The 26,403-nt window shown below is 38.6% G+C and overlaps 1 protein-coding gene across 6 annotated transcripts in view; it reads right to left on the bottom strand.

Annotated features, from left to right (window-relative positions):
- The window catches only part of LAMA2 (laminin subunit alpha 2), a 1,220,316-nt gene that overhangs the window by 162,613 nt on the left and 1,031,300 nt on the right, over window positions 1-26,403 (bottom strand). For all 6 annotated transcript variants that reach the window (XM_089676131.1, XM_089676133.1, XM_089676134.1 and 3 more), the window contains 2 exons: window positions 21,579-21,695; window positions 19,474-19,656 (listed from right to left, as the gene is read on the bottom strand). In XM_089676131.1, coding sequence (XP_089532257.1) covers window positions 19,474-19,656; window positions 21,579-21,695 — 300 coding nt within the window. The remainder of the gene's footprint in view (window positions 1-19,473; window positions 19,657-21,578; window positions 21,696-26,403) is intronic.

Raw genomic sequence — 26,403 nt, 5'->3', positions numbered from 1 at the left:
TTAGGGAATCTCACTACAGGTTTGATTTACATATTCAAGACCCAAACTAAAGTAGTTCTTATTCCTGAATAGTTTTTATTAATCAACTAAAGCAAGGAAAATACAGGAATGGAACTTTAATGAAGCAACTGGTTAAATCCTTTATTTGAGAGTAAAAATTTAACCCAAATTGTGAGCAACTATTTCAGTTTAGGTCCAGAATTTATAAATGAAATCTTTAAAAAAATAAATACTGCCATGTATTTCTATTACTTTCATTCACAGCTACAATTTGCATGTTACTCTTGTGAGGCCAAAGTCAACTCAGTGTAACAAGCCACAAGATGTGTTGTGTGTAACTTGTTAAAAAAACAAAAAGTCCTCAAGTGTGTATCATATGTGCTTGTTAAAAAACAAACAACTGAATCACTGGTACAGAACAAGTATTCCGATAAGGAAACCCAGAAAAGTGTTTCCCCGCTCTATCCATTTGTAACATAAAAAGTATCAGCTAAATGTACACTTTAACTGCTTCCCAACCGCCCTATAGCAAAAGTACTGAAACAGGGTGGCAGGGATGCACAAAATCAGATATATATGCATCATTTTCTATATCTGTGCCGCTATTGGTGCCTCAGCATGTCAGTCACTGGGTCCCGGCTGCTGATTCATGGCTGGGACTCGGTGATCATCTGTGGAGCTGACAGGGGAGAGATCTGTCTGTAAACAATACAGATCTCTCTACAGATCTATTGCAGAGCAGAGCAATACAAAGCAGCTTGTTTCCATAGTAAAACACACACACAGCACACTTAATAAATCGCACACAGTTAACCCTTTGATTGCTCCAGATGTTAACCCCTTCCTGCCCAGTGCAATTAGTACAGTGTCAATGCTTTTTAATTGCACTGATCACTCTATTAGTGTCACTGGGGATGTCTGTGGTGGTTAGTCAGTTCCCTCCCAGTGTCCGAATGCCCGCTGCAGTCCCGCAGTCCCGCAATAAGTCACTGATCACCGCCATTACTAGTAAAAATAAATATTCCAGTATATATATCTCTGTTTGTAGATGCTATAACGTTCACGTAAACCAATTCATTTACATGTATTGGGATTTTTTTTAGCAAATACATGCAGCAAAATACATTTTGACCTAAATTTATGATGAAATGTTGTTTTAAAATTTTTTTACTGGACATGTTTAATAGCAAAAAGTCAAAAAAATTGTTTTTTTAAATAAAATTGTCGGTATTTTTTTGTTTATAGCACAAAAAATAAAAAACGCACAGGTGATCAAATACCACCGAAAGAGATCTCCATTTGTGGGGAAAAAAGACCTAAATTTAATTTATGTACAACATTGCATGACAGTTAAAGTAACACAGATTTGTTATATTTATTTGATAATGGTAAAAGACCTGCTAACTTCCTGTGCTCTCTGTCTGTGCTTTTACCTGTTACATTGTTTTCTGAGGGGTACACAACAACTCCACTTTATGGACAATAAGTGTGTGTGTGGGGGGGTACCGTAATCCTATCTTGTTTCTGTTGAGAAAAGTGAGTAGGTGTTATCATGTTAGGACTGGTAAATGAATGAATGAACACAACCACCACATCTAAGGACTAATAATGTGCAACATTTTATTTGTATGTTTTGGGTTTAGATGTGCATTAACTGTTATAGGGAATACTTGGAAGGTAAAGGTCTTGGCAAAATTCATATTGTAAACGTTCTGCTCCCAAAGGGGTTGATTTACTAAAAGTAAATAATTGGCTGTTCACGTTGCAAGGGAAGTTGCACTTTGCAGGGGATTGTTCACCTGTGCTTAGTAAACGTGGGGAAATTTAATTTTGCAAACAATTCCCAATCACGTGCAGGGAAATAAAAGAAAAACAGTATTTTTGTTATATGAGATTGGTTGATGGAAGTCAGCTAAGCTTTGCCTAATTCTGAAGAAATATGTTTAGCCCAGCCAGAGCCAGATGATAAGGGGTATGTGTGTGGTGTGCTGAAGAACTTCAAAGATTTAGGATCAGTCATTCATACATCTTTAAAAAATATCCTGTAATTATCTTAATTTGTTTTTTCAATGAAATCGCAATATGTATTTTTCTGAGTAAACAAAGAAGTTCTGATTTTTTTTTCTAAGCAAAACATTTTTTCCATTGACTTTGAATTTGAAACTATAAAAAAAAAAATTTAATCTGCATCAAGGGCTGATTTATTGGGAACTGAAAAGATGTTTCCTTTCAGATTAATCTCTGGTGTTGCGTAAAAACAAGTCCATCCCCTGCTGGTAACATTGTTAGTTCAGAGTAAGACTTTCACAAAGTAGATAGCTCTATTGCATTATAAATAGTAAGGCAAGTTACCAAACGTCGCTCTTGCTGTTCCAGCATAATGTAAGTAATACGATGAACCTAATGTGCTCCTCAGACCTAACAGAAATACAATGACATCCACTTGGAATTTTGGGATGCCCATTTTATAAAGCTAAAGGTATTTACATTGATTTTACATAACAATTACTTAGCTGTCTAGCTAAGAAGTGCTTTTTAATTTTGAAAGCCCTAATGATGCTTTACTGTTGTGCTGGAACCACCGCATAATAAGCTACAAGCATGATCAGCCTCAGGCCAAAGCTTGTTAACTGGCTATGACAGCAGGGAATGGAACTGGTGTCATACTTTGGCTGGAAATCGCTCTCAAAAAAATAAATTTTTTTAAACCTCTGCTTGCTTTTGATGATGCTTTGCTGCAAGGCTGGCACACTAGCAAACACCCTAAATGAGCTCCTATTTTTCTTGCTAAGCACAATTTCATCTTCAATTTCTCTTTTTTCCTGGTCTAGAAAGTGCAGTCAACCAAGTCAAAATGTATGGCAGGAACATTTTTTTTGTCCTCACTTTATACTAGATGCTTTCTGATGTTCCTTTTGGTTTCGCCATATGTACATGTTTACAATTTGCACATTAGATGGAAAAAAAACAATAGGATAGAGAGAATTATATCATTATTTATATTATATATCACATTGCATTGTTATTGTACTGTCGCATGTTCTGTCTCCCTTTGCAATGTACAGCGCTGAGCGAACTACTGACGCTTTATAAATACTGTATAATGATAATAATTATATGAAACTGTAGCTGATTTGATGTGCTGCCACAACAATGTTTCAAAAGATCTTTTTTTTATTATAAATAAATAGCTTTTTATTCTGTTGCATAATTACTAGTTTTTTGCTCAGTTTCCAAAGCTCAGCTTCCTATGTTGTTGCTGCACCCTTTCAGGATATATCTTTGTATAAAACAAATATATGGCTTTCCCTGTCCTGTACACAAGCTTGAACTTCAATTTCCTTTGGTGCTACAATTTAAAAAACTTTACTGCTTAATTTATTTAACAGGAGGAGGGAGAACAAAACAACAATTAAAAGCAATATTTTAATAGTATACAGAAGGCATAGACTCTCTTCCAAGTTTCATTAGCTGTCAGTGTTCTCATTTGGAAGATAAGCTTTCAAAAATAAAATGCAAATGATCACAATATGCAGTAAAAACCTTACATGTTCTAACAAAAAATGAGCCAATGTGCCTGCATAAACTGTAATTCACTGTAAATGTGACCATTCGCTAGAAAAGGATGTCTGATAATGAATGACTTGCGTTACAACTGTTGGCTCCATTTTTCAACCACAGCTCACTTTAGAAAGGTGGGTAGACCCCTGTCTTAGCTCTCCATATCCCTATTATGTGTAAGTCACCCTGTGCCTGTTAGGGGTACAGGGTGATCTGTCCTAATATTGTGTAGACATGTCTAGGAGATAGGTGGGGGTTGAGGATTGTTTGGCATTATGTGGTTGCATCCCATTGTTCCATTGTTTGTCTTGCTTGGGAGAAAACTATTATGGGTTGTATGTGTTTATGTGTATTAGCTTAGTGGGGGGGGGGGGGGGGTTGTCTCCGGCAGCCCTCCCTCCAGATGGGACTGTCTGCTGGAGTGAAATTTGAATACATGTGTGTCTCTTGTTACTAAATGTAGATTGCCCCGCCCTGTGACATTATACAGGGAGAGGGGATTTGTCCCTTGAGTGTATATATCTTGTATCTGTGTTCAAATAAACTAGTCTACTTTCTGGCTTACTTCAAAGCTGTGGTGTCTGTGGTAGGTGTTCGGATGGGGAAGCGGTATTCTAACGGAAGTACTCAGTGCAGGCTGGGGTCGGTTTCGTTACAGACACCACCCACATAAAAGGCAAAAAGGCACAGATTGCTATTTCATGGGTTTTGTGATTATGGGACAAAGGAAAGTGTAGCCTAACTCTTGTTATATAGGTAGGTTCCTCTAAAATAGATGTAAATGCTAACTACATAAAATTTACTTTGTTAAAGCAATGTGTATCAAATAGTAATAATACTTATTTTGTTTCTTTTTTGTTGCATCTTAGGCCAACGAAAGACAGAACAAAATTAGGCATTAGAAATGTTTAGCAGGAATTGGAAGAATTTTGATCCATCTATTGTTTTTTATTTGATCCATCTATTGTTTTTTTCTTCTCTATGATCTATAGCCACTGGCAGTGATCATTGTACCCTGATATCAGGGAAACCCCCCTCTGTCAGAATACAATAGCTCAGTGGGAGGGATTCCCACATCAACACAGCGGCTGAAGGAAAGAAAATTGTATGGCCAGCTTTAGTGATGGTGATCTCACACAGCCTCATTGCAGTCACTCCTTGGCTATATACGCTCCACTAAATGGCTGCATGTCTGTTTTCAGGGCTAATTTCCTGACGGTGACAATAGAGGACCATGTATGCATAATGTGTGTTGAATGGGCTACTTGTAGTAAACACCAGAAGTAAATGTAAAGGTAACAATGCAGTAACTTAGTTGGGAGACAAAAACAGAACATTGTCACCCTATAAATGATAATGCTTGAACAAGGGCCTTCATGGAAGGATTACCAGGTATTTTAACCACTTGCCTACCAGGCACTTTAATCACCTTCCTGCCCAGGTCAATTTTCAGCTTTCAGTGCTGTCGCGCTATGAATGACAATTGCGCAGTCATGCAACCCAGTACCCTTATGTGGTTTTTAGCATTTTGTTCACACAAATAGAGCTTTCTTTTGGTGGCATTTAATTGCCACTGGGTTTTTTTATTTTTTGTACTATAAACAGAAAAAAAGCAAAAATTTTTCAAAAGAAAGAAAGATTTTCTTTGCTTCTATTATAAAATTTTGCAAACAGGTAATTTTTCTCCTTCACTGATGTACGTTGATGAGGCTACACTGATAGGAAGCACTGATGGGCACTGATGAGGCGGCACTGATAGGCAGCACTGATTGGCACTGATAGGTTGCACTAATGAGGTGGCACTGGTGAGCATTGATGAGGAGGCACAGATGATGCTGCACAAATATGCGGTACTGGTGGGCACTGATAGGCGGCACTGGTGGGCACAGATTTATCGACACTGCTGGGCAGCACTGTTGGGCACTTATGGCCAGCACTGCTGGGTATTGATGGGCAGCACTGTTGGAAACTGATGGGCACTTTTGGGGCTGCACTGATAATCAGTGCAAATGTCTCCTTTGACAGTTGCCGGTTATCAGCAGTACTGTCCTCATGCTGTGACAGCATGAGGAAAGTACTGCCAATAACCAGCAAGTGTATTTACATGATGATCAGCTGTGATTGGAAAGATTGGACACAGCTGATCATGTGGTAAAAGGCTGCTTTGATTGGCCTTTTACCATATCATGTGATCAGCTGTGTCCAAAGGACACAGCGGTCACAAACAGTGCCGGGTGCGCAGCGCTGGGGGGACGCAGGGGGAGCGTTCTGGGAGGTCATCATATGAAGCCCTCCCAGAACTGGACAACTCTGCTGTAACTAGGTATCCTTCCTAAGTGTTTAAAGGAAAATTGCAGGTTTTAAATATTTAAAATAGCTTTATAAACTACTTTATCATGTTAAATCATTATAGGTTGGTATTCATTGTGATTACATAAAGTTTAATTTATTAATTTTTTCACTGCTAAAGTTAATGTAAATCTAAACACTAAAATATGTTATAATCTTTAACATATCAATGAAGTTTGTAAGTAGTTAGTAATTTGTAAGTAATAGTAATTTTGAATACTTTTAGATCATTAGTTTTTATTAAAATAATACCATGTGATTCTACTATTAAGGTCCTTGCTCAGGAACTTTCTGTCATAGGATTATACCGCCTTGTCACTGTTTTCTAATTGTGTTTCTACATTGTCACCTGTCTTACTGACTTCTGATAGAGATTAAAAGTGGACATTTTTAAATCTAATATGTAGACATGGTCCACTGTTGTCACCATCAGGAAACCCACCCTGAGAAATGCCATGCAGACTTAGCTAGAGTGCATGCTTATAGACAGTAAGAGACTGCAAGAGATCATGATATTTGTTTATGATTCCCAGCACTTGAGCAAACTAAATATCATTCAGGTAGTATTTACATTTATTTTGATGTCAGCACAAAGACCTTGGTTGGTCGTTCATTAGTTTTGAAGGAGGCAAGTCCTATTAAAATAATTAGTGAACCACAAATCTTTGTATTTGCTTTGACTTTCCCTACCTGATACAGGATTCTGTTTATGAGGTGTGTATGTTGCTAAGCTATCAAAAGTACAAATGCCTCAATACAATTGCTCTAACAACACACAGTTTTTTACCATGATGTCTGTTCAGGTAAAAAAAGGGGTTGGAAATTTGTGAAAATTAAAAAAAAAAATTCCTCTAACTTTATGCTCAAAATATAAATGTAACCCATGAACCCCTTTCATGGTAGGCAATAAATAATCAAAATAAAATAAAAAAATAAAGTACTGCTTGGACCTTGAAGAAGGGGGCACTCCCCGAAAGCTTGTCCTCAAAATTGTATGTTGGTGCAAATAAAAAAAGTATCACAGACAGTACTCAATTGTTTCTGTCGCAAATGCACTAATACAGCTACAATCACCTCAAGATATCATTTGGCTTCATCTAAATGCAAATAGTAACACACTTATCCAATTAGTAGTTTATTACTCATCTAAAGTATGTATAATGCTTTTTTTTTTTTTTTGCTGTGTGCAATTTGGGATATTTCCCTTGTCTTGAAAATAAACAGGATCTCCACTTATGTCCACACTTTTCCTGTTTTATTGACAACTCAAAGCTTTGGATTTCCCCTATTTTCTGTCCCATTGATAATGGCCACCAAGTCAAATAGAGAGGCTGATTCCTAAACAACACTAAAAACCTGACAAAAGTGCTAACCTTTTTTCCAACATGTCCAAAACTAGGAAAAAAAAAAGCTTGACTTTAAGTACGCTTTCATGAAGGCTTCTGTTTTTCCAGTTTTTTTTCCAGTAACACCTCCAAACTGCATATGATTACTATGTGAAAGACAATATGGAGAATACATGATTGATTGAAAATCATGCTGACTGACTCCTGAGCGTCATTTAGGATCTGAGCCATCAGTGACAGCTGGGATCTAAAACCACTAGCAGCATTCAGTGTTGAGTGGTGGCTTTCAAAGCAGAGAACTTTTATAAATGGCATAATGCTTGATGTTTATATACATGTCTTTTCAGAAAGACTACTTCTTTAGGGTTTTAACTGCACTTTGTGGTGAAGCAAATAGTTTCTTATGTCTAAGTAGAAGTAGAGAAAAAAAAAAAACGAACAGAATAACAAATGATGGTAAAAAGTGGAAGATGAGATACTATAAGACCCTCTTGTATGATATTCTGTTCCAACTGAAACACTTACAGCATTTGTACATTTGAGCAAAGTTTTCCTGTTTTCACAATATAGACAAGGAATTAGAAGCCTAAACATTTTACTGTAGTGTAAGAAAAATTCACTGGGCAGATTTTGTTTGCTTTCATAATGAAGTATTGCTATTTTTTTCAAATTTTTTTTTTGCAGCACACTAAACCAGATATATCTCCCCTTGCATGAGTCAAGACGAAGGAAAATCAACCTTTCTCTGGGTGGGGTAATTTCTTTGCTATATATTCCTGTTTTCTAAATACAGACTTCATATAGTCTATGGAATGATTTAATAGGAAATAGAGTAAGGTGCAGCGAGAGGGTGAAAGTATTTCTTCCTCTCATTTTTTTACATTGATCCAGTAGGTGGCGAGAAAGTGGGTAGAAGTACAAAGTACTGTAACTTACAGCAATCAATTACCTTTTATTTTTATGGCTGCTGTAAAAAAAAAAGGTTCATTCACTTTTAAATGCTGGCACCTGTGTAGTACTTCTAATTGAAGTATAGATTTCAGTAAGTTCAAAAGAGGTTTTCTGGGCATAGCAAGAATTGCATTTGTCAGTAAAGTGAGACTGAGTGTTAAATTCATAGTTTAACAGTAATGATGTTTAAACCAAGCAAAGTTTGGCTTGCTAGATATTCGAACCCAGCGAGAAATTCGCTAAACCCAAGAAAAGTGGTGAAACCCAAGTCTATGTGAACTTAATCTTGTAATTTTTTTCTGCCCTTTTATAAGGTCAATTCACAGGCTTGTTAAAAAGTAGCTGGGTACTGCCATACTGGGAATACATACAAATAATGCCCTGCTTAACCACTTCCTGACCACCCTATAGCAGATATACTGATACAAGGCGGCATTGGTGCATAAAATCACGTGTATATATATATATATATACACGTGATTTTGCATTTTCAGGTAGGGGGCGACCGCGGTCAGTGATTACTCGCCGGCACCCGGTTATTGCCGAGCATCTCCAACAGGGAGGAGAACTGTATGTAAACAATACAATTCTCCTCCCTGTCAGCTCGTGCACACTGCTTTCGATGGCTGTGCTGTGCACAGCCATCCAAAGCAATGTGATTACAGTGAAGCACAGACACAAGTAAAACACACAGTTAACCCTTTGATCGCTCCTCATGTTAACCCCTTCCTGCCCAGTGCCATTAGTAAAGTGTCAGTGCTTCTTTTTTTTTTTAGCACTGGTTACTGTATTGGTGTCACTGGGGATGTCATTGACACCAAGTTAGTTCCACCAAGTACAGAATGCCCACTGCAGTCCTGCTATCGCTGCCATTACTAGTAAATATTAAAAAAATTCAGTATTTATACCACCATTTGTAAACACTAAAACTTTCACGAAAACCATCTAATTCACACGTATTGGGATTGTTTTTTTTAGCAAAGACATGTAGCAGAATATATTTTGGCCTACATTTATGACGCAATTTGATTTTTTTAAAAAATTTTATTGGACATGTGTAACAGCAAAAAGTAAAAAATATTGTTTTTTTTATCAAAATTGTCGGTCTTTTTTCTTTATAGCGCAAAAAATTAAAAATGCGCAGGCGATGAAATACCACTGAAAAAAAGCTCAATTAGTGGGACAAAAAAATTTCATTTGAGTGCAGCATTGCATGACCGTGCAATTGTCAGTTAAAGTAACACCGTAACACAAAAAAAATGGCCTGGACAGGAAGGGGGGTAAATCATCAGGAGGGCAAGTGGTTAAAGGGCAACAATAAAAATACACAAGTCTTCTAGATAACCTGCTCGAGGGATGCCTTAAACATGCATGTGGCATTATATTCCAGTGCAATGTACTCTTGCCAAAGTTACATAAAAAAAACTACCATTGCTAAATGACATATCCTTTCCTGTAGTTTCCAGAGCAGAGTGCAGGATTCATTAGTATGGATGGCAGTGTACAGGGGTCAGTAGTATGTAGGCCACAGTGTAGGGGACAGCAGTTTGTACTATCAGCCATTTCTCCACTTCTGTCTCCACCACCATTTCCCAAATGGTGTTACAGAATAATATGCAACATAGGGCAGAAAAAAAGTCAAGTCTATGCTGATCCTCTTACCTCACAAAAATCTTATGTACCCAACTCAGAGATAAAGGACCCCTATAATGTATAGCTATGGCACCTTGAAAGTGGTCCAAAAATCATCTTAAAGTGAATATTTCTTGACTCATCAAAACTAATCAGTATGTAATTTATAGAATTACAGAGACAGCATTCCTCTCTGGGTGTTCAATCTGCATTGCAAGGTTTTTAATAATGGAAAAACAGAATGGTTGGCCGCACAAACAGCAATGTGGTGGATGAAATCCTTTATTGGAATCCTTTACATGCAATATGATAAGAACATGACAGCTCCAAGACAGGACAGAGGAGCAGTAGATGCGTTTCACATGAACACGTGCTTAGTCATTACTGATTTTCACTTGTCAGAGGAAGCTTTAAACAGAATATAACAGCTGATGACAATTGGCAATTAAACTTGAATCAGGAATAACATAGTATACAAATCACATGACACAACTTTAAAAACATGACACATATACTGACAGAAATGAAAATGCACCTATGATATGCGTTGTACCTAGAACAAATCACAGATATATAAACTTTGGAACTGGCATAATAAGCAGGGATACATAAAACTCTTATTGTGTACGGTGCAGACAGGAAGGAAGAAGGCAAAAAAAATACAACCCTGAATATAATAATGAAAAATAAAAGTAATAGAGAAAAATAAAATCGACCCTACTCTTAAAAATGAGTAACATCCCACTCGGCATTCAGCCCTTGAGGGATGCGTGTCTGCAAATGAAAAATAAAAAAAAAAAACTCCCGTTTGCACAGAACACAAAAGGTGTCACCCCTCTAACAGGTGTCTTAACCCTTTCTATCACTTGGATGCCAACTATGGAACAATCACCACCATGTAAAGAGTTGAAATGTCTAGATATATTGGTGGAACGATTGTTTCTCACATTACCCAGATGTTCACGAAACCTATCCTTCAGCTTTCTGCTCGTTTGTCCTACATATTGTGTATGACAGGCAAGGCAGATGATGAGATAAATTACATATTTGGTGTTACAATTAAAAAATGTTTTAATGTGAAAAACCTTTCCATTACTGGTAGAACAAAAACTATTCCCTGTAATCATTCCCTGTAACAGGACAAGCAATCCAATGCATCACATTTAAAATTGCCCTGAAAGTGGAGCCAAGAAGTAGATGAAATCGATGTTGGATTGAATAAACTTGGGGGTAAGGTCCTGACCAGAGACGGTGCCCTTCTGAAAATATTAATACCCTTGTTCAGGATTTTGGAACAAATATTAAGACTCCTGCTAGAGGAGTCTTCTGTGAAAACGGGAGGTACTTTGGATTTTTCATTTGCAGACACGCATCCCTCAAGGGCTGAATGCCGAGTGGGATGTTACTCATTTTTATGAGTAGCGTCGATTTTATTTTTATTTTTCTCTATTACATTTAATTTTCATTATTATATTTAGGGTTGTTTTTTTTTCCTTCTTCCTTCTTGTCTGCACCATGCACAATAGGGGTTTTATGTATCCCTGCTTATTATGCCAGTTACAAAGTTTTTATATCTGTGATTTGTTCTAGGTACGACGCATATCAGAGGTTTCTTTTTTAATTTCTGTCAGTATATGTGTCATGTTTTTAAAGTTGTGTCATGTGATTTGTATACTGTGTTATTCCTGATTCAAGTTTAATTGCCAATTGTCATCAGCTGTTATGTTCTGTTTAAAGCTTCCTCTGACAAGTGAAAATCAGTAATGACTAAGCACGTGTTCGTGTGAAACGCGTCTATTGCTCCTCTGTCCTGTCTTGGAGCTGTCATGTTCTTATCATATTTCATGTAAAGGATTCCAATAAAGGATTTCATCCAGCACATTGCTGTTTGTGCGGCCAACCATTCTGTTTTTCCATTGAATCTGTGATCATGGATCGGGCCAGCACCTGCCACATGTCTGTGGAGGGGTTATGCAGATTCGGCACTCACCTAGAGCGGATCTTTTGCTCTTTCAGAAGGTTTTTAACAAATATTGATGCAGATCCCTACCTTGTTCTGCTCTGAAGAAATAGCAGTTTGTTCCACTATGTCTTTTGAGTAATGTTTCAAATTGGGAGTGATTAAATGATAAGTTCACCTTTAAAAAAAAATAATAAGGCGCATGCGCGGCCGGCTACGGGATGGACGCGCTTTGAATACAGCTCCGTCCACCCGCCACCTACAACGCGGCACTCACCGGCCCCGGGGGACATAAATCACCCCACAGTGTCACCGACCTCTGCCCGCATCCCGACCACCATGCCCCGCAGGAGGAGAGCCCCTGATCATCCAGGGAAGCTCACTAACTTCTTCCCTGCTATTGTGCAGGGAATACAAGATGGCGACCGCAGCAGAGACACACAGGGAGACAGCAGCCACGAGGAGGACTACAGGGCTCAGCACAGGGATCCGAGGCTGCAAGAATCGCTTTACCCAGGGGACCCTGGTGAGTTCTCACCCCCTCTGTCACCCACAACTAGCAGCCCTGCCAAATCTAGGCCACGTTTGGACCAGGACCCTAACACATCCTACCAAGCTTTAAATATCACACCTCCACCCGATACTTTAAACCTGCCAGATATAGACGCATTCCCAGCAGCAGATCAGCCGCTAACAGAGGTGTCCATGAAACACCTGCTGACGTCACTCCGTCAATCTCTACAAAATGACATTTTTGCGTCTTTAAACCAAATAACTAATGTGGTACAGCACCAAGAACGTAGAATTTGCCATATTGAAAGCAGTCTAGGTGACATCATAACAGCGCATAACAATTTGATTGACGCTCATACAGATCACTCATCTGATATTGAGCAAATCAATTTAAAATTAGCAGACTTAGAAGATCGCTCGCGTCGCAACAACATTAAATTCAGAGGGATCCCTGAATCAGTGCCGAGCGAAAATCTGCTACCCTACATACAGCAATACTTCAAACTACTCCTACCAACACTTCCAGATCTAGAGCTCGCGATTGATCGAGCCCACCGACTGCCTAAACCGGCGTTTCTGCCGGCTTCTATTCCAAGAGATGTGCTGATACGGGTGCATTTTTACCACATTAAAGAAAAAATTATGATTGCGGCTAGAAACCCACCACCTCTCCCGCCATCACACGCAAATCTACGCCTCTATGCGGACCTATCCAAAGCCACGCTCCTTAATAGAAAAAAAATGATTTCCATCACTAAGGCCCTAAGGAATCATGGCATAGCCTACCAATGGGGCTTCCCAACTAAATTATTAGTGCGACGACAAGGCAGAATATTCACCGTCAGGAACCTGGAAGCAGGCTTAGACCTGCTCAGGACATGGAACATTCTCCCTGCAGATACGCATGACACCACCTCTAACTCTGCCCAACGCATGGAGACATCTCAAGCTGTTACATAGAGCATTCCAGGTGCTGACATCTTTCCTTTCCCCCCCGGGGGTTATTTTTCAATGCTTACACTTCTGGCGATCGGCCTACATATAATGAAGTTCGCCCTTCAAGTTTACGTGTGGCATGACCCTCTCGGCGGTCAAAGCCTGTTTATACCCCCCAGCTCTAAAGTAGCGATGTTGGCTACTTGGCCTATTTGCATTTTTTGCAAAACTATTTTTAGTATCCCTTGTGTTTCCTCTCCTTTTTTCCTACGGCACCGTCAGCTAACCCTCCTTACTTCCAATCGTCTTGTCTTTGAGGCTACATGGACCACTTCCTCTAAACCTTCACTCAAGCCTTACGGGTACCATGACTATCCTATTACTATCCTTTCTCAGGAGATTACCGAAACAACAACCCGACATTATATTTTCAACGCAGAAACTTATATAAATGATTAATATAACATCTCTTAACGTTAGAGGCCTAAACTCTCCTTTCAAGAGATCGCTGCTCCTTAAAGAAACCCGAAAATCCCGAGCCGACATTCTCTTTATACAAGAGACTCACTTCGCCACGGAAAAAACGCCTAAACTACACCTGCACCATTTCTCACAAATATTTATGGCAACCAATCTCAAAAAGAAAAACGGAGTAATTATAGCCATTAATGACTCTCTCCCTTTCCGACTCATCTCGAAAATGGCCGACCCACATGGACGCTTTTATATCCTCGTTTGCCAGATAAATGACATAACCCACACATTGGTGAATGTATATGGCCCAAACAACAACCAAATGCAATTTTTTCGAATGCTCTATAAGACCATCTCGGATCATAAACAAGGCAAACTCATAATTGGCGGAGACCTAAACGTTATGAGCAACCCACTCGTGGACTCAACCTCTAAGAAGCCACCCACTAAATATACCTTCAATCAATTTCTACATGATCACGACTTGTAGGACATATGGAGATGCCAACATGGCTCTGAGAGAGACTATACCTACTACTCCCCAGCACATCTCTCATACTCTAGAATAGATATGTTTATCACTGACAAATGGACATTACAACAAGTGACTTCCTCTAACATTGGAACCATTTACTGGTCAGACCACGCACCAATCAGTATATCCCTAATTGACGATCGACGCTCGGCGCTTCCACCGATTTGGAGACTCAACTCTTCGCTCCTGAAACATCCGGACAATCAGAAACATATTTTAGAAGCCCACAAATTGTTTTTTGCTACCAACACTACTCCGGATATCTCAATTACTACACTTTGGCAAACTTACAAGGCCTACATGAGAGGTATCCTCATACAATTAAACTCCCGTATAAATAGACAGCGCACTCAACAAATTGACCAGCTTCTAACCTCCATTAACCTAAATGAGGAAATTAACAAAAAATACCCTAACCCTGCTATTTCAGCAATTCTAAACCAAGATAGAAACAAATTATGCACCCTTTTACTCCACTCTTATGACACCAACCTCCAAAAAACAAAGACCAAATTCTATGCGCTCGGAAATAAAGCTAGCTCTCTTCTTGCTAAGACTATTAAACAAAAACGACTTAAGACCAAAATATCTACGATCCAGCATCCAATCACACGTTCTCCTCTTACAAATCCACTAGATATTGCTAACGCTTTTGCAACATACTATCAGAAGCTATATAACATAAAAGACGACTCTAATACAACCCAACCAACGATCCCCTCCATTGAACGCTTCCTGCATAAAACCAATCTCGCCCACGTAACCCCTTCTCAACTCGAATCTCTATCGGTACCAATCTCAGCCTTAGAAATTGAAAAAGTCATAACCACTCTACCTTTAAATAAATCACCAGGGAACGATGGCTTCACTAATGAATACTACAAAACATTTACATCCGACCTTAAGACATATCTCTCTGCCCTCTACAATCACGTGGCATCTGATGGGGAATTTCCCCCTGACATGCTACAATCAATTATCACAACCATCCCGAAACCAGGTAAAGACCCCCAACTCGCTCAAAATTACAGACCAATCTCGCTACTTAATACAGACATAAAAATATACGCCAAGATAATTGCTCAAAGATTACTCCCATTCCTACCTACATTGATCCATCCAGACCAAGTGGGTTTTATACCTGGTAGACAGGCTCCTGACGCCACCAGGTGAATTATTTCTCTACTCCACCACCTTGAAACTGACAAACGTCCCTACCTTTTTTTATCACTAGACGCGGAAAAGGCTTTCGACCGAATTCACTGGAAATTTATGACACTTACATTACAAAAGTTTGGCTTTACGGATTGGATCTTGTCGGCGATCCTCGCCCTTTACTCTAAACCCTCTGCTAGAGTCTTAACTAATGGCACGCTCTCACAGCCCTTTTGTATATCCAGTGGAACCAGACAAGGTTGCCCTCTGTCCCCCATCATTTTTGCCTTACTTATAGAACCACTAGCGACTAACCTTAGAAACGATCCAAACTTCACGGGAGTCAAATACCTCACCACTGAACACAAAATCAGTCTCTTCGAAGACGACATTATACTGATGGTTACAAATCCATATAAATCACTCCAGACGATTCGTACACACATTCTAGACTACTCAGCGGTCTCATATTACAAACTTAATGAACCCAAATCATCAATATTAAATTTATATACGCCTTCTATTACTCAGGACTTACTCTCTAAACAGTTCCCTTTTACCTGGGAAAAACACAGCATTCCTTATTTGGGGATTAGACTCACCCCTACTACTACTCACCTTTACCCAACTAATTACAGATTGCTACTTGAAACTATCCCACGGGATCTCAAGAGCTTTCGCACATTTAATCTATCGACATTAGGTAGAATAGCAACACTAAAAATGTGTATACTTCCTAAGATACTATACATTTTCCGAACACTCCCCATCCCAGTCCCATATTCTTTCTTCACTAAACTCCAGGCCATATTAAACAAATTCCTATGGAACTCAAAAAAACCCAGATGCACCACGAATCTCCTAATACGTCCAACCGCCAGAGGTGGAGCAGGCCTCCCACATATGAAATCCTACTACCAAGCTGTTCTATTAGACCAGCTCTTCTTCTGGTGGCACCCCTCCCCGGAAAAAATATGGACCACCTTGGAAACATCTTTGTACCTTCCATACGCGATAACGGACATACTATGTCTACCTCGAGCGGCTCAGATTCAAGCGCTTCACAAACACCCATGCATACAGGCCTCCTTAATGGTATGGCACGATTTTGTTGACTACAATAAATTAGGGAAAAACAATGTTCAAACCCCTACCCCACTTTCGTCCTTGCATCACATCATACCTCATCTAAATTTAACAAAGTGGACGACCCTTGGCATACGTCACATTCAAGACATATTTACCTCAAGCAAATTGGACTCCTTCTACACCACCAGCAAATTTCACCTTCCTGACAATGAACAATTTACATATATGCGCATAGCCCATGCACTCCATAAAACAAGTATCCCACACACAACAGAAATTCCTGCAACTGCGCATCATTTCTTTCATAGAACCAAATACCCAAAAAAAGGAATCTCTGTCTTTTACACACTTATAACCGAGAGGCAATTTACAACATATACTTCCTCTTTAACCAACTTGGAGAAAAATTTCCACCAATCAATATCCCCAAGCATGTGGGAAAAAACATTTACCATTACGTACAAGGCCTCGAAATGTTCCTCCCACTGGGAAACATATTTAAAAATCTTACATGAATGGTACTTAACTCCCACTAAATTATCACTATTTTATCCACAACACTCGCGAGCCTGCTGGAGACACTGCGGAGAGTCTGGTACGCTATTACATATACTCTGGAATTGTAGGTCAATTAAATCTTACTGGAACAAAATTTTTCAAATAATTTCCTCAATTACAGGTACGTTAGTAACACCAAACCCCGCTTTAGCTCTCCTGCATATTGGCGTAGATAATTTTCCTACAAATACACGTACCATTGTTATACATACTTTAGCAGCAGCAAAAACCAATATTACCAGACTATGGCGCTCTACCACCACTCCCCCTTTGTCTCGCCTCTTTTCCGATCTCAACCTTTAATGTGCAATGGAAAGAAGGATCGCCTTACAAAACTCCACTTCTCACAAATTTAATACCCAATGGTCTCGATGGCTAAAAAACCCAAACTGTTCTGTAAAATGATTACTAATTATACCCATTGTAATACAAGTAACCCGTCATCCACTGGTGCCCTCTCCCTCTCCCTCCCTTTCCCTTCTCTCCCCATTTTCCACTTCCCCCTCCTACTTATAATCTTTCGTTCTCTAGACTGGTTCACATGACAATGAGCATACCTCTCATGTACACAATTGGAACCTAAAGTATCCCCGGCCTATTGGTGGGGATCTTCCACTCCTACTTCTTTACTCATGCATTATGATCCTTCGAGTGAACCCTTCTAGTTTCATGTTAATATGTTTACCCTTTTGTATGTTGACAAAATTTTTCAATAAAAACCATTTGAATATAAAAAAAAATAATAGATGCACAACTTTTTGCAGGTAACAAATGTGCATTTATTAATATTTTTTATTAGGAGCCTGCAGAGCATTGCCCCCATGATCAGCATATCTCGGATGCACTGCAAGGATCGGTCAGTGTTTGCTGTCTGCTCTTACCTCGTATGAGCAGGAAGTTGCACATTGACAGAAAGAATCAATTAATTGCCTAGAGTGTTCACCAGCACCCTGGAAGTTCATTGAAAACTACAAGTCATCAGCTGCAAAGGCTCTTGGTAGTTGTAGTTCTCCCATTCACAGAATTCTGTAAATGAATGATGCAGCTGGGACGGCAGATCTCCGCACAACTGTGTTTTTTAAAATTGTGACATCAGGTGTGGGGGGAAGAAGATCCTCAACCCACTGTCACAGGGAGGGGGGATAAGGGCTGAGAGCTGCAGGAGCAGGAACATATTATATGTTCCACCCTGTGTACAGAATGCCTCTAGGTTGCCATATTCCATTGAATTTTAGAGAAAATTACAACACTGCAGCTTGAAAAGGAAAGATAATTTTTAATGACATTAAATATGGCTTGTGTAGCAATTATATATGCCGTATTCATTTTTAAAATTTACTATATTTTTTCCATGAAAGTGGATCTACCCGTTACAATTGTTAAATGAGAAAACTTTTCCATGAATCTTACACTAGTATATTTTTTCCCCGACAAGACAGACCGGCCAAACTGATTCCCATTTCCATTTTGACAGTGCGAGGTCCTGTAACTGTGAAATTCAAGGTAGAAATGACACAGGATTTGCATTAAGGGAATAATGTAAGCTTTCTCTGGGTTTTGTAACCCCGACTTAGGACCTGGAGGTTTAAAGGTTTGAAAGTGTTTTGGGTGGGATGGAACTTTCAATCCTGTGTCTTGGTTTCGCTGGATGCCTACAGCTTGTGTGAGTATTCAGGTGTGCAGGGTCATTATATACAAAGCCTGAGGATAGGTCAGGGCTCCCAAAATGGGTCAGGTGTGCCCTATCCAGCTCCACCCCAGAGACAGGAGGTCTCTCCTTCATAGGAAACAGGGAGGCTGCACAGGGCAACCAGACTGTATATTGCTGCATAGTGCAGGTGCAGTTGGTGACAGATCAGCAGGGAGCTACAAGAGAGCCAGGGTGTCAGGAGAACCCTTATTTAGAGGCAAGGAGAGAGTCATGCAGCAGGGTGCTGCAACTAAAGGCCGAGTGAGCTAAGAGAATTAGGAGATCTGGGCAATACAATCGGAGGGAATGGTAAAAAGCGCAGATATGCTGCTGACAAGGAAGCCAGGTGGCTTGGCACTTTCAGTTGACTGTTCATGTTGTCCCCATTCTGCTCAAAAGTCTGTCCTGACCAGTAAAGCTGCAACAATTTTCTGTAGTGTTGGAATTTCCTTCTTCCTCCTACTTCTTACTATGATGGGACATCTGCTGTCAGTATGTATAGGCACCTCTAGGTGTGTGCACTTTTTATACCTATTAGTAGCTTCAGTTTGTTGTTGAAGCAACTGTACAGTGGGGTAGGGAAGATGGGTTCAAACAAATTTGAGTGGCCAGATGTCAGGATTGCAGACTTGCAAATCAGAATGCATTATCGTTTCTACTGATTTTTTTGGAAACTTGATATGTAGCTATACTTGAATACAAAAGTAAAATATTTAAGACTTACCATTTTCAACTGGATCTTTTACAACAGCATTGGTTTTAGCAATGTCTTCTTTCAATGCACTGTAGTTCTGTTTCAACCCCAGGAGATTCAGATTAAGATCTTTGATGCGTGCAAGAACATCGTTGGCAGTATCATTTGCTTGCTTGGCTTTGTCTTTTGCAGTCTGAATCTTCACCATTGTATCTATTACAGGCAAATGTGTGTCAAGCAAAGACAGAGAATGGATACAAGAAATGTCTTGCCAATTGAATGTTAACATTATCCTCCCTTGAATTGAAAATTTTCATTTCATTACACATTACAGTGACATTTACTCTGGTATTAAGTGGCTGAATGTGGAACTTAAGATGTTTCCCTGAAATCCTTACAGTGTTAATGCATAAATAAATGTAATATAAAAATTATTGTAATATGTAATTGTTTTGAGTGTTTGCTATTATCCTGTATTTACATTATAAAAAGTCAGCCAAAATGGATGCTAATGATCATTGTCAAGCATTAATATAAAGAGTAGTTTTTAAAAAATAGAGCAAAGAAAACTGAGGTAGCAGTACTATATTTGGCTGAAATTTTGATTTGCACCATATGACAGTTAGAATCTGATAAGCCGCCATCATCAAGCATCTAACTATGTGCGATGAGATGCTAAAACAAAACCATTAATTTCTCTATTGATGCAAAATATTTTTTTTCCTAGAACATTGCACAAAGCAATGGTTGTCAACTTCATAAAAAGGGCCTCAGGTGCAACTACCAACATCAAAAGAGCAAACAGGTGGCGCACACACCTGGTGCATTATCCAAGGTTTATTTAAAGTCAGAGACAAAAACATACATATGTTTTTGTCTCTTTGACTTTTAAATTAAACCTTGGATAATGCATTAGGTGTTTGCGCCACCTGTTTGCTCTTTTTCCATTTGTTGATACAGTAACCCTGCCTGAGCAGGGCTGCATTCCCAAAACGCTATCCATAGGCCACCTTTTATCACTGGTCCCCCTGGCTTCATTGCGTCAGTTGATTCCTGAAACGTTGGAGTGTACGCTATCATGCAACTACCAACATCATCAAATGTCCTAACATAATATTCAGTATATGCAATACAAAAAACAGTCAGATAATGGACATACCAGAGGCGGAATAACTCATGGGGCCCCTGTGTCCTCGCCAACACTCACACCGCACCCAAAAAAAACCTATGAAAGGTATCAGGGGCATCTCATGGGGCCCCCTACTGACCCCGGGCAGTGCCCAAATGGTCAGTCCCCCCCTGTGACATATTGAGGTAGATGACCAGAGACTGTGGGCATGCTACACGCAATAGTTAAAGACTGCAGGTAAGCTATATGCATAGCTGAAAATTAGGGATGTGCTGCAGGAGAATATTAGTCACTAGGAACATGTTCAAAAAGCCTACTAGAGATCACTGCCATTAATGTTCCTTTGCAAGTCACCCTTTACAACCTTCTTTACAACTACTGACACCATGCTGGATATTCCTCTCAGTAAAAATCATTATACAAAATCTGAAAAAATATACAAAAAGAGAAAAAAGAACAACGAAATTATACAGCATAAAAATTAGGAATGTGTAAAAGAAATAAACCAAATCATTTAACTAGTAGAAACCAGTTTCATATATATTTTCATTTACCTACATAGTTATGAAAACTCTGGCTATTGGGTACTGGATTCTGGGGGCAGCATCATAGGAGACAATGAGCTGCATGCTGCCCTTGTGCCACAGGTTAGGCATGAAGAGCAAAGATGCTTCCAAACTTTATATACATTCACTTCATCACAATGTGTTTGCCAAATGCTATGGGTGTCTGCATAAATCCAAACAGCTCTGGTCCTCCTGTGCAGTTACATGATGCACTTTAGCTATAGCTACTGTATGTTCTTGGCCACATGAACATTTTATTGCTGTTTCTATTTATTATCCTGTTTCTACAAGCTATTAGCAGCATGTTAATGCAAAATCAATTTGTATATTGTACATTTTGGTGCAGTATGTAATAAAAAGAGTGAAACGTTCACCTATTTAATTGAACACCATCTCAATTACACCAAAGTTAAGTTAGTAATACACAAATACATACATACCATTAGGCATTGCCGATAGCTTTCCGAAAGTATTGTTCAGAGCTCGGATCATATCCTGGTTTTTCTCATCAGCACTTTTTAATCTGTCCTTTACTTTTTCAAGGTCATTTTCATTCTCTAGAAATAAATAAATATGTACACATAGAATGTTATCAAGAAATTATTTTACTCAGAGTTGCAAGAATGAGCTTGAGGACCCTTTGAAATTACCAGGACGTCTACATAAATGTCTAATGAAATTTAATCAGATTTTTAACTATAAGTTACAATAGCAAACACAATTTTCTCAAAGTATACCTGTCATAAAAAAAATATACAGTATAGGTTGCCTTTTCTGGCCTCCTACTGAAAATGCTATTTGTGTGTGTCTCTCTGGTTTCAGAACTTCTGAAGCTTAGACCCTGAACAAACATGCAGCAAATATAAGTCATAGAAAGTTGGAATTCTTTATTTCACTATGTACTGAAAGGTCAGGGACATGAAGCATTGAAACCAAACAGCTTGACAGTTGTTAGCGGTGAATACCTTTAGACTAAAGATGGCTATACGTGGCTCGGTTTTTTCATTCAGCCAGCGAGCTGAATGATAAAAACTGAACCGATTCTTCCATCCACACAACTTAGGTGGATGAGGGAATCCACCACACTGCGCTATTGTATTCTGACAGCGGGGGGGACTCCTCCTCTGTCACAATGCATAGGTCAGCCCTGCAGTCATTGGCTGCAGCCTCTTATTGAGTATCTTTTTTCCAATAGGTCCATTCTCTTGAGCAGGAGTGGCCACACATGGATTGAAGTTTTGCTGCTCATTGCTGAACCAGTCATATTTTGATCCAATTACCATTCTCTGAATAATCCACAGCAGATTGCACCTGTAGAGTACAGCTAAGCAGATGCTTTCAGGTGTTCAGGAGGTGATTTATTTGTTTTTTTTTTTCAAATAGCAATTATTGATGGAAGAAATGTGCTTGGCTCACAATTGCGGATTGACCCCATTGACTTCAATGGCCAAGTTGAAATGATGGTGCCACCTGTCAACCCTAAATGTCACGTTAAATTTGCTGCAAAATGGCCATGGTTTGTGAACAGCCCCCTCTGAATATATTTGTAGGTTTTAGGTGGACAGTCGAGAAGTTGTAAAACCATGTCTCAATCACCTGTTTTTACCACCCCGGTCACCTTTGTGAATAAGGTTTAGCAAAAGTACCATGCCAAAACAATCAGTAGATTTTCAGATACAGGCAGCTGTATTAGTAAATCTTGACTTTCTCTGTAAAAGTTGATATTGGGCCTCTCCAACTTCCCTGTTGAACATCACAATAAAGGACCAGTATGACGGCTTTGAGAATTGGAAGAGGGTGAGGATAAGTGCAACATTTACAGGCAAAGTCAGGATCTAGGTATAACTTCAACTAGTATATTTTCTTTAATGTGCTATGTGGAATGCCCTTTGCCAGAGTAAATAACTCCCACTGGACTGGACAGGACAACTAGCTGCAGTCTACTACAGCTCTCTGTAACACCAAGCTATTCCAAAATACTTGAAAGTGAATTTAGCTGCATGAAAGTGAATTTAGCTGCCAAAAAGTATTGTCTGCTTTCCTCTTACCTTCCTGTTCTAAAGACTTAATTAAATAACGCCTTATAAGCAAAGGAAGGATTTTTTTCAGGCACCCATAACTAAAGCCAAAAACTTTGTTTAAACAACCTTTCACTTCACTTTGTTTTATTTTATATGCCTTTGATACATGAACAGATAATTTTACTAGCTTACAAACAGTATATCCACTGTAAAATGTTGAAACGTAGAAAGCAATTTTTGATACTAATTGAGAACTAAATGGAATTAGAAAAATAATGTGCAACTGTTTAGAGCTGTGCTGGTTAAATTTACTTTTAAACTGAAAAAGCATTATTGATTGGCTGCTGCTTGTAAACATAAAACCTATTGCCATTATTATCATTCATACAGAAAATAATACAACCACAGAACTGTAGAATTGGATAAACATGTTTTGGGACTGAAAAAAACATGTATAGTACATTGAAGAGATACCAAAATAGATAGTTAATGTGAATAACAAATGAAATGGCTTCCAAACAGCCACTGGAGGGTTTGCTAATTCAATAAAATCCCTGCTCTGAGCAGGTTCACATTAATTAGAGGTAGTTCTTATGACAAACAAGACAAGCACAAGTATAACGTTTTTTTTTTTAGTGTCTAATTTTGTTAAGTTAACTTTTGTAGGCAATTTGTTAGTTTACTATGTGCCAAACATAAAAGGTTACTATTATCCAACTGAAAAAGAATTACACATATAACAAAACTATTAATATTTGTAAAGTTGTATGCTTAAACCCTGAAAAATGTATATACTGATATTAATTTCATTTATAGATAAATAACTAAATAAAAACCAGAAACATTTGCCACAAATGGCACATCCTATCTGCCCCTCTATTCTGTAAATCTTGCTGGTACCTGCTTGTCCAGTCTGGGATTCTCTTACCCTTTGCTTAGTACCTTAGTTTTGGTGTTATCAATTACGAGTGTTATTTTTGGACCCCAATTAGCAAACGAAAACCTTGGCTACCATTCAGAGAAATTTAAAAAAATGTAGTTGTAGAATCTTCTCCTGGAGTGAACAATGACACAGTGGGTGTTATTGTTTTGGCAGGTGGACTGGAGTCATGCGCATCCAAAAGAATGAATGGAACAAAGTGAATTTTGGATTCATTAATTATATCATGATTTGGAGATTCTGATGGATCCACCTCCATCCAACACAAACACAGTAGGAATCATCTTATTTCCTTTTTTATACCTTACTGTATTTATTGCAATATGTTTCCATTTCATATGCAGTGCATTTTTATAATAATGATCAATATAAATGCAAAATGAAAAAGAAAAGAATATGAATCAACATTCATTAACATTCGTTATGTTGTTACGTATTTTTGGATGTTTCCAAATTATCGCATCATGTCATCCAAATGAAATAAATACAAATTCATTTGTTGTTTCATTATAATTTTGAATTTGTTGAAATTCGTTACTATTACGATTTAGAGATTCAGATATTTATTTATTTCAGGTACTTATATAGCGCTGTCAATTTACGCAGTGCTTTACATATATATATATTGTACATTCACATCAGTCCCTAACCAATCTAAGGTCCCTAACTCACATTCATACATACATATACTAGGGCCAATTTAGACAGGATCCAATTAACCTACCAGCATGTCTTTGGAGTGTGGGAGGAAACAAAAGTACCCGGAGGAAACCCACACAGGCACAGAGAGAACATGCAAACTCCGGGCAGGTGGTGCCATTGCTGGGATTCGAACCAATGACCCTAGTACTGCCAGGCGGAAGTGCTAACCATTTAGCCACTGTGCTGCCCCAGATACATTCCAATCTCCAAATACTGAAAATTGTTTCAGAATTTTGATTCGTAGCTTGCACATGTCTACTGCAAACCTCTCGAAAACCAAACCTTGGTACTGTATGTTCAGGTTATCCCTAGAGACTCTTTGAGTAAAGAAACTCTAAACCTTCAAATGCCAATCCCTAGGTTTTGTGGGAAAAAAGTGAGAGAGTCACATGCTTTCTCATGCCCTAAAGTAGCAGGTAGGCCACTTTGCTTACCTAGAAAAACAAAGCAGGGAAGCAAATTAGGGTAAGTAAATAAAATTAAATCACTACTCACAAAAATGTGTAACAGTCCCTAACCATCCCAAAAGCATAAGAAAAAATTAACAAAAGTAGCTTTGGGGTTAGCATTAATGTAATCTTGTTGCTTTGCTTAAAGATGAATAGCTTGTTTTTGTTAATCAGGCAAATCAGAGCATGGCAAGTTTTTTGATTGCAAAAAAACATGAATCGCGGTTGCCTGGACTCCCAGATATCATGAACTTATAGATCTGTGTGCAAATACACAGCAAATTATAAAAATAAAGTGAATTGGAAATTTTTTGTGTAAGTTAGTGGGTGGATTATCCACTGTCGTTATATGTTTGTGGATATACGGAAAGTGTGAAGCATTGTTTGAAGTCACTTATTTTCATGCTTATTTAGAACCCCCATTTGGGGTTACGTATCACGTCTATAGGCATTTAGCCTATTTTTTTGTGGTGTTCACCCATCCCCAGTAGGGGGTCACTATTGTGTATATAGTGATTTACAGGCGTTGAGCCTGATTTTTTCTTTCTTTCTTAATTACCACATTTATAGTTTCACGGATTCACTTTATTCATCCCATATTGGGATCACTGGTATTGTTTTCTTTCACAAGTTATTTTGAGCTTATACATGCATTTATTCATTTGATTCCTCTTTCTTTTTACGTAGGTTTACCACAAGGAATGGTTTCACTGATTCACTTTGTCTTTATCCCCCAGTAAGATCACTATTATTTCTTTCACACCAGTTTATCCAGGGTATGTAAAGTTTACATGCGTTTATGTCACTATAATTTTTCACTGGTGTTGTCATTCAGGAGTTTTCTCAGTTTCACGGCATTTAATATATGTGTATTAATATTGTGTAAATTTGTGGATTATCTTACTTAGGAGAGGGGGTGGAGAGGTTGTGGGGTTTGTTTTATTTAACTTAGTTATCTATTATTGATTTTAAGGGGATATTGTTCACTTATTTATTGTATATTAAGTATTTGGGTTCACATATAGTTTATTAGCGCAGCACCACAATTTACAATTTCTTTTTTGTTGATTGTAATCAGGGGCGGACTGACAACTCATGGTGCCCCCGGGCAATAGGGGATCATGGGGCCCCTGTGTCCTTGCTCAAACTCAAA

This window comes from Staurois parvus, unplaced genomic scaffold (genome assembly GCF_062004578.1).
Source record: "Staurois parvus isolate SC_StPar_1 unplaced genomic scaffold, SC_StPar_1.0 ptg000165l, whole genome shotgun sequence".
NCBI classification, from domain to species: Eukaryota; Metazoa; Chordata; class Amphibia; order Anura; family Ranidae; genus Staurois; species Staurois parvus.
Note: the sequence above shows the minus strand (reverse complement) of the source record. Positions and strands in the feature narration are given on the sequence as shown.